The sequence below is a fragment of the Phaseolus vulgaris genome, chromosome 2 (genome assembly GCF_051622355.1).
Source record: "Phaseolus vulgaris cultivar YP4 chromosome 2, ASM5162235v1, whole genome shotgun sequence".
NCBI lineage: Eukaryota > Viridiplantae > Streptophyta > Magnoliopsida > Fabales > Fabaceae > Phaseolus > Phaseolus vulgaris.
In genome coordinates, this window is record NC_143499.1 from 48,942,411 (window position 1) to 48,950,946 (window position 8,536).

Below are 8,536 nucleotides of genomic sequence, written 5' to 3' on the forward strand. Positions count from 1 at the left end.
ATAAGTTCAAAAAAAATTAAGAATACATTAAGCAAATATAAAGTATAAAAACAAATTAAGAATACATTAAGCAAATATAAAGTATAAAAAGGAAAAGTCCAAGATTGATAAAGTCCAATAAATAGTCATATAAATAGATGACTTGATTAACAAGTAAGTAGAATATTTTTTAGAGAAATTATAACTTAATCTAATTGATTTTGACTATATAATCAGAGCACTTTGCAACTAAATCTACATGTCTAAGAGAATTCAACCTGTCAATGTTCAAGTCAACCTGTTCAAGAGAGTCCAAGTCAACCTGTTCAAGAGAGTTCAAACTCACCTATTCGAAAGAACCAAATATTCATTTGATCAAGATATTCACTAGAAGAAATTGAAAGTCATGTAAAGAAAATGAAAAGTTATTTTATTTTATCTTAAGACATGCAAGAAATACGTAATATATTTGGTAATTTCAATGCTGAGAATGAAATTATGATTTTTATTTATTTATTTATTAATATTTTTCTATAACAGGGAATCAAAGTGTCCCATATTATAATTTGGGTTGCATGGGTTTTCACGGTCCTTAAAAGTATACTTGTTCTACCTAGGAAGTACTCACATTGGAGAAGAAGAAGGAGTAGCACCAACCCAAACTTGAAGATTCCAAAACCACCCAAAGGAATTCTGCTCAGAATTATGAAGAACCCAAAGTCATCAATGCTTGAGAACTCATGGAGACTCTTAAAAAGCGAGTGCCATTTTCAAATCACTCCAAGAAGAAGCTAAAAGGCCACATCTTTCTTTAGTAGGTTCCTTGCTACTAATACCCAAATTCTCATATATATTTTTTTTTATCGGTGACACTTCATAAGTATCCCAATATTTATACAAGAATCAAGAATCAAGACATCACCTAAAATACATTAAATATCACATTCTACACCAAATATTACATTACCCATACTGATGCCTTTAAAGTTGGAAGGAAGTGGAAATGAAGTGTTTTCTTTAAGAGGATTCCTCCAAAAATGTTGGGTGAGTGTGAAGGGTGTGGTGGAAGTAAGGTTTCCGATAAGTGTGGAATGTAATGGAAGTTGCAAGGATTTAAACGAGGAATGCAAAAAGAACGTGAGATGTGGTTAGTGCAATAAGAATGGATTTATTAAATCCCCTTTTCATTGTTAAGGTTCTCTTAGTTTTACTTTTTGAAAAAAGTTCAAAAAATTGTTGTTCATCACATTTTAACATGCACTCTTTTGTTTCCTTTCATGATATGTCACATCGAACATAAGATGATAAACAACATTAGTTTAATGCTAAAGTCCTAGAGTCTGCATTGCAGAAAGAACCAAAAGTGAGTGAGAATTGTAGTAATGACGACAATAATTGTATTTAAATGTTAAAAAGTGAAAACTTTGTGTTATTGTTTTGTTACAGTTGTAATAATTCAAATGATTTTGACGCCTAATGGACACTGCCAAACATAAAAGTAGAAAACTTTAAATGCATCAAATGTAGATTCATTTTTACTTTGTAATAAATGGTCTCAATTCATACATTTAAATATTGTAGTATTCATTTTTAATTTCATTGGTTCGATTTTCGAAAAACAAAACAAAATTGAATTTATTTATGTAAATCATGATAAACTATTTATATTTTGGCCGTCTCTTCTTGCACATTTATAATAATATAGTGTCCCTGTTTTTTTTGGTGTTATTTTCATATTAGACTTTTCAGACATGTTAAATGAATCTTCCAAATTCTATAATTCTGAAAAGAAAAATTATGTTATGAACAGTATAATTTGTAGTTATAAAACTGAATTTTGGAATGAAATAACTGAAAAAATGTGGACCTCTGGTATAAATTAAAGAATTTTTTACCATTTGTTATTTATTACACATCCATTTATTACTATTAAATATATTATTTATACTATTTATACTATACCTCACTTAATTTAAAATTATCATTTATTTATTTATTTATTATTATGTGCTAATGATATGAAATAGTCAATACTAACAAACTATGAATTAAAATATATTAAAAACTAATGTATTGATAAATGTATAACAATATTATTAAATATTAATGCATAAAAATTAATAAGTATATTATAACAACATTCGCATCGATTTTTTTAATATTAATAAATTAAATTAATTTGTATTGGTACTTTAATAACGTATACTTTTATTAATTTAATACACATAAGCTAACATATGTATAATAATATTATTAATAACTATAATGAATTTATATTTATAATTTAATAACTTATTCTATTATTATTTTATATTTCTATTATTGATTTTAATATCATTAGGATTATTTATTATTTTATATTTCTAATATTTAATATTTTTTTATGAGTTAATTATATTTAATATAATATAAAAGAGAATACGTTAAAGAATACATTGTTAAGATTTTTTTCCTTCTTTTATCCTTTTTTTAATATTTAAAGATGAAAAACAAATATTTTCGTCAAAGAAAATGGGCAATGATTTTTTGTATAGGAATATTGACCAGCTGAGTCAAATTGAGAATGCAGATGAATTTAAGTTTCTCTGTAACTCACATTTTCTTGTTGCTCATATCAATACCATCATGAAGGCTAAGCAGCTAGAACGTTCTCTTGCTGCTGCAAATTTCTTGAATACTCAATCACACTTGTTCAACATCTTCTCTCATGTTCTAGCATTTGCCTCTGGTTTGTTCATTGGAATCACCATCATCACTTTCTCCCTCAAAAGCTTTTCCCTCAACTTTCAATTCCACCACCTCTCCCTTCCATCTTTGCCTGCTCCTCCTTCTTCTGCTTCCATCTCAACCTCACACAATGAGACAAAAGTCACCATCTTTACTCCAAACGAGTCAAGGGGTTTCTTGAGGCCAACCATGGCTATGCATGGCATGACAGAGGAAGAGTTGCTGTGGAGAGCTTCTATGGTTCCTAGGATTGAGGAACTGCCTTACAAACAGACCCCAAAGGTTGCATTTATGTTTTTGACAAAAGGGCCAGTCTTTTTGGGTCCACTCTGGGAGAGATTCTTCAAAGGAAATGAAGGGTTCTATTCTATCTATGTCCATTCCCATCCTTCTTTCAATGACACACTGCCTCAAAGTTCTGTTTTTTATGGCCGCAGAATCCCAAGCAAGGTCAGTGTGTCCTAATTCTTCCCAGTTAATCTACAACTTTTCAATTGGGTGTGTTGCATTTCATGTGTTCTGTCTTTTGTTTTCATTAGGAGATCCGAAATTGCAGTTTTTCATGTCATTGGCAAATCTGCAGAAGTGCATGAATTAGCATTGACTTTTGTTTTCTGTGAACGTACTCAAAGTGCAAGAATTATAATTGACTGTGTGACTGAACTGAGATTATTTCCGCAGTTTTTGGATTTACAAGTGCCATATTTTCCAATAACAGTAACCTTTTGGTATTTCATGGCTTGAATGAGACGGCACACAGAAACCGTTTTTGATTTGATGTCAAACATGAGGTGCTCCTCAATAAACGCCTTATTTAACGGTATCCTCACTAGTTTGTGTTGTCTGTTTGTGAAGTCAGAAAAAAAAAACTACAACTATTTCCTATGATTTTTACTATGTTTCCAACAACAATTCCTTCTGCAGTTACTTATCAATAAAATTAATATTTTAATGTATATATATATATATATATATTATAAAAAAAAATATTCAAGGGATTTTTATATGTGTCGAATGATCTGACAGGGTTGTTCTCTTCACTACACATCCAGATGATATGTATTATTGGCAGATAACTAGTTCTGAACTGAAGTGCTTTAGAGGAATCTACTTGCAACTAGTATTATTCTATAATATTAAATGAGTACTATTCAAATTCTCAGAAAATTCTAACTCGGGTAACCCCTGTCTGCATGAACTTGAAGAGTCATTACTATTAGTATTTGAGATTTCTTCCAATTAGAGATGAATACTCACACCCTAACCAATTAGACCAGAAAAATATATTTTTCAATCATCATTGATGCATTACAAACTACAAACCGTGAAAGAATAACCTTTGTATCTCTCATCATGTTTTCTTTAAGACATGTACATTGAGTATGCATATAGAAAAATGTAAGTATCATATATTTAAATGTGCAATACTTATGAAGAATAAAATAGAGAAGAATATAAGAACATTTTAATAAAACTTTATTAGATCTCACATCAGGAAAGAATATTCCATAATTTATAGGTGGACACTTCATCTAATAAGTTGATTTTATAAGATTAAATTAGACTTAAAGTCCAACTCTTAACATAGTATTAGAGTTTATCGGACCGTTTATACTTTATAGTCTCAAATACAAGTTAACAGATCTTTGAAGAGGTCTTTGAGGGGATGTATTAGAGATAATGACATTTTATAATATTATAACATATTTATAATAGGTAGAGTGTAAAGTTTTTTTTCTTGTTCTTGTTGGTTGCTTCCAAAGTTCTAAAGGTTTTATACTTTTCTTTGATTCCACTCCTTTTGCAGCTCATACAAAATTCTATTCTCCATTTCCAAACTTTTAAATGTCCTTTGTCAAACTTTCCATAATTCCTTTCTTCATACTGTCTGTCATATGCAACAGACAATCTGAACAAGGACCACATAAAAGTTCTTACCACTTTCTTTTGTATTTCACAAGGGACTTGTATCACTTTGGGCCTTAAAGTATCCACATTACTCTATTATTGGACACGAGCTCAAGCTCATTCTTTATAAAAAAAATGTCCAAGAGAATCATTTTCCCATTGACCCCTTTACACATTTAAAGCAGAGAGTGTTTTGGTGAAAACTCCAAGATAGTTAATAGAAGTTAGTTGAATGAAAGCATGAATTTGATTTGTTGCTGTAACATGATGCAGGAGGCAAGATGGGGTGAGTTCAACATTGTAGGGGCAGAGAGGCGTCTACTAGCCAATGCACTGCTTGACTTCTCAAACCAACGTTTTGTTCTGCTCTCAGAATCATGCATTCCTTTGTTCAACTTCTCAACCGTCTATAGCTACCTCATGAACTCAACCAAGACCTTTGTGGAAGCCTATGACCTGCCAGGTGCAGTGGGGAGAGGGAGGTACAGCCCCAGAATGAGGCCACTGGTTAGGCTTTCTCAGTGGAGAAAAGGGTCCCAATGGTTCCAAATAGACCGTGCCCTTGCCACTGAGATAGTATCTGACCAACTATACTTCCCCTTGTTCAACAAACATTGCAAAAATGGATGTTATGGTGATGAACACTACTTGCCAACTTTTGTTAGCATCAAGTTTTGGCAGAATAACTCTGACAGAACTTTGACATGGGTTGATTGGTCTAAGGGTGGACCCCATCCAACAAGGTTTATGAGAAGAAATGTAACCATTGAATTTCTGAAGAGGCTAAGGCATGGAAGAACATGTCAGTACAATGGGAAGAGCACCAATATTTGCCACCTGTTTGCAAGAAAGTTCATGCCACAGGCTTTAGATAGATTGCTCAGGTTTGCTCCACAGATAATGCAGTTCAACTGATTTGTGTTTTCTCATGCTTTTTTTCAATCATTTTTACTTCAAATTGAGTGCTACTAGTGAAATATTTAAACAGAAGAATCCATTGTATACTATAAACAAAACATTTTATAACATGTTTCTCATGAAAATGGGTGTATTTCTAAACATAATGATATACACATATCAGAGTTTAAATTCAGTTTATTTGTGCTTTTTCGTAGTTTTTTTTTATCATTTTATAAAGATCAGAGTTTAAATTGAGTTTTAGTGAAGTATTATTTGGACATAATTATGCATTGTATATTATTTTACACGAAAAATATTTACCCCTTCTACAAATAAATATCCTGAACTTAAATGTTATTTTAATTAATCCTCAAATTTTATATGTAAATAAAAATTTAAAATTTTAACTCCAGTCCAAATAATCGTTGAATTTGACTGTTTTTAGTGTAGTTAAATGTTATTTGCTCAAAGAAATTGACTTATAGTTATGAAATGCAGATTATAATAACTTGATGGTTATTATTATTACTGAAAGGAACTTCGCATTTGTTGTAAACGATACTAACAAATTACTTGAATTTAACTTTCAGAATAGAAAATAAACAAAGCTATAAAAAGACCATTTACGTAAGTTTTATGGAATAATTAAGGAGGCTTCGTGCAGTTTTTTGAGGTTTAGAGTCATGAATATATGTTATAACTTTCCAAGTGAAATACAATACTAGAAAAATAACAGGGACATGAAGAAATATAAAAAAATAAATTATTATATATATAGAAATAAAGATAACACTAAAAGACAATCATCAAATAGAAACCATTAGTTACTATATTAACTAAATTAGATACCATTTTATAGACTAAAAAAATTTTTGATTTCTAAATTAATTTTTATTATTGTTAAATAATTTTTAAATTGGTATCTAATTAGTTACCAATGTTTTAACTACCAATTATTTAGATTTTAAATTTGGTAACAAAATTTTTGGTAGCTAATTAGATACCAATTTAGAAACTATTTAACAATAATAAAAACTAATTTAGAAACCAAAAGTTTTTTTAAGTTTCTAAGATGATATATAATTTAGTCACTGTAGTAACTAATTATTTTTTGTCTCTAAAATTAGTTTCTATTTTATGATTTTCTTTGTTGTTACAAGTCTAATATAGATTAAAGGAAGAAAATGTATTTAAACTGTCTTTGACTAACTCTTAAGAGCGAGACTATATTTTTTACTTGGAACAATAGTCCCAGTCGAAGACTAAGAGAAAGAGTTTACTATCTCCATAAACAGCATCAATGTTCCGATCTCAAATCCAAAAGATATCATCATTAAAATTAATCACTGCATCCAAAATATTGTGTAATTTAAATATTTATAATCTGTCACAATTTTATCCACAATCTATGAAACAAACTAATAGAGACAAACTTTTGTTGACAGCCAAGCTACAATCTCAATTTCCAATGATTCAGTATTTGATAGAAAAGTTAAACATTGTTGGTGAAGAATAATGAAGAGTGGTCAGCATACGAAATTGTGTTTGAAAAGATATGGAAAATTGTTGTATGAATATTTACAAGAAAAGTTGGAAGAACGAGAGTGAGTTGTAAATAATTGTGAGTGTCCCGTGGACCAAACAGGAACAGAAAAGTATTTGCAAAGTACTGCGTTGTAACGTAACATTACGGAGAAACCTCGCTATACTTTCACATCACTTTCCTTTATATGTAAAACAAGCAAAATCTTGATTTTGCACCCAAGAAAGAAGACAAAAGTAAACAGAGTTTAGTAATTACCGTAAAAACTGTTTTACATGGTTATTTAATTACAAATAATTGATATTATGCTTTCAAGATTATTATTACTATTATAAAATAATTGTAAATTTGTTATCTATGGTGATTCATGATTGGGAGACAATGTAATATAATTAATTAATAAGTTTTTCTTAAAAAAATTAAACGAATGAAGTTATAAGAAATAGGAATGAGCATATATATAATGAAAAAATTGTAGTTGATATAGGTGAAAAGTGAAGTATGAGCAATAATGATTGGTATGAAGGTGAAGAAAAGTGATGGGGGCATAGGAAGGAACCTATAAACTTCGTATTGGTGAAATAATTGATGTGGAAGTGCAGCACATAAACTTCCTTTTGCCCTTTTTGCCCATTGTCATCTCCACATTCTTAATATCTTATAATTGAAACAAGTTGGGTCCTACTTCTTCACCGAGTGAAAAACCAGAAACAATTCATATCATTAGACAAGTGTTGGTGACATTGTTTGTTAGGATTTTCTAATGTTTACACGTGAAATTTGTTAAAACAATGTTCATACAAAGAACTAGAGACAAATTGGTGAAGAAACAAAAAAATATATAATAAATCTCCAACACAATCCTCACGTTGAGATATCGTGAGACTATATAATTTGTTCCTTGTTAGTTGATTTTGATTATTTTTTTTTTGGCAAAACTACTTATTGACTTATTTTTGTGTAAGGATGAAGGTGTTTTGTGAGCTGATGAAGGTCTATATTGTAAATCAATCTGTGTTGCGGATAATGTTTTAATCATCTTTTTTCTCCGCTGAGTCTTTTTTCTTGTTGAAGATCCCACATCGACTAGAGATTAGAGTCTTTTATTGTATATAAGTGGGTGCAAATCTCAATCTCATGAGTTGGTTTTATGAGTGTACCTTTCATTGTATATATTTGATGTTATACTGATGAATGAGAGAGAAAAGTTTGTAGGTCTATAATTATTTGAAATGAACATTTTTGTGGTCTTATTTATGCACACTTACTATTTGTAGATGGATTGAATATCCCAAGTACCCTTCTACTTATTTATATATTTTTTTCTGATTTTTTTTTAATTTGTTCCTTCTTTAAAAAGAATGATATAGTTATTTCTGTGAATTCCGCTTAGTTTGTTAAATTCTTCGAGACCAAATTCTAGCTTTGCTACAATATTCGTTGGGCAAATTTAGAAGCTTTAATGGGTTAAATTTTTAA

General features: G+C 29.8%; 1 protein-coding gene across 1 annotated transcript; it reads left to right on the forward strand.

Moving 5' to 3' along the window:
• The first annotated feature begins 2,539 nt into the window (after positions 1 to 2,539).
• LOC137812923 (glycosyltransferase BC10) lies at positions 2,540 to 5,707 on the forward strand. Its single transcript, XM_068615180.2, has 2 exons — positions 2,540 to 3,156; positions 4,888 to 5,707. The coding sequence occupies exons 1-2, from the start codon at positions 2,605 to 2,607 to the stop codon at positions 5,527 to 5,529; spliced, it is 1,194 nt and encodes a 397-aa protein (XP_068471281.1). The 5' UTR covers positions 2,540 to 2,604; the 3' UTR covers positions 5,530 to 5,707.
• The last annotated feature ends 2,829 nt before the right edge of the window (positions 5,708 to 8,536 follow it).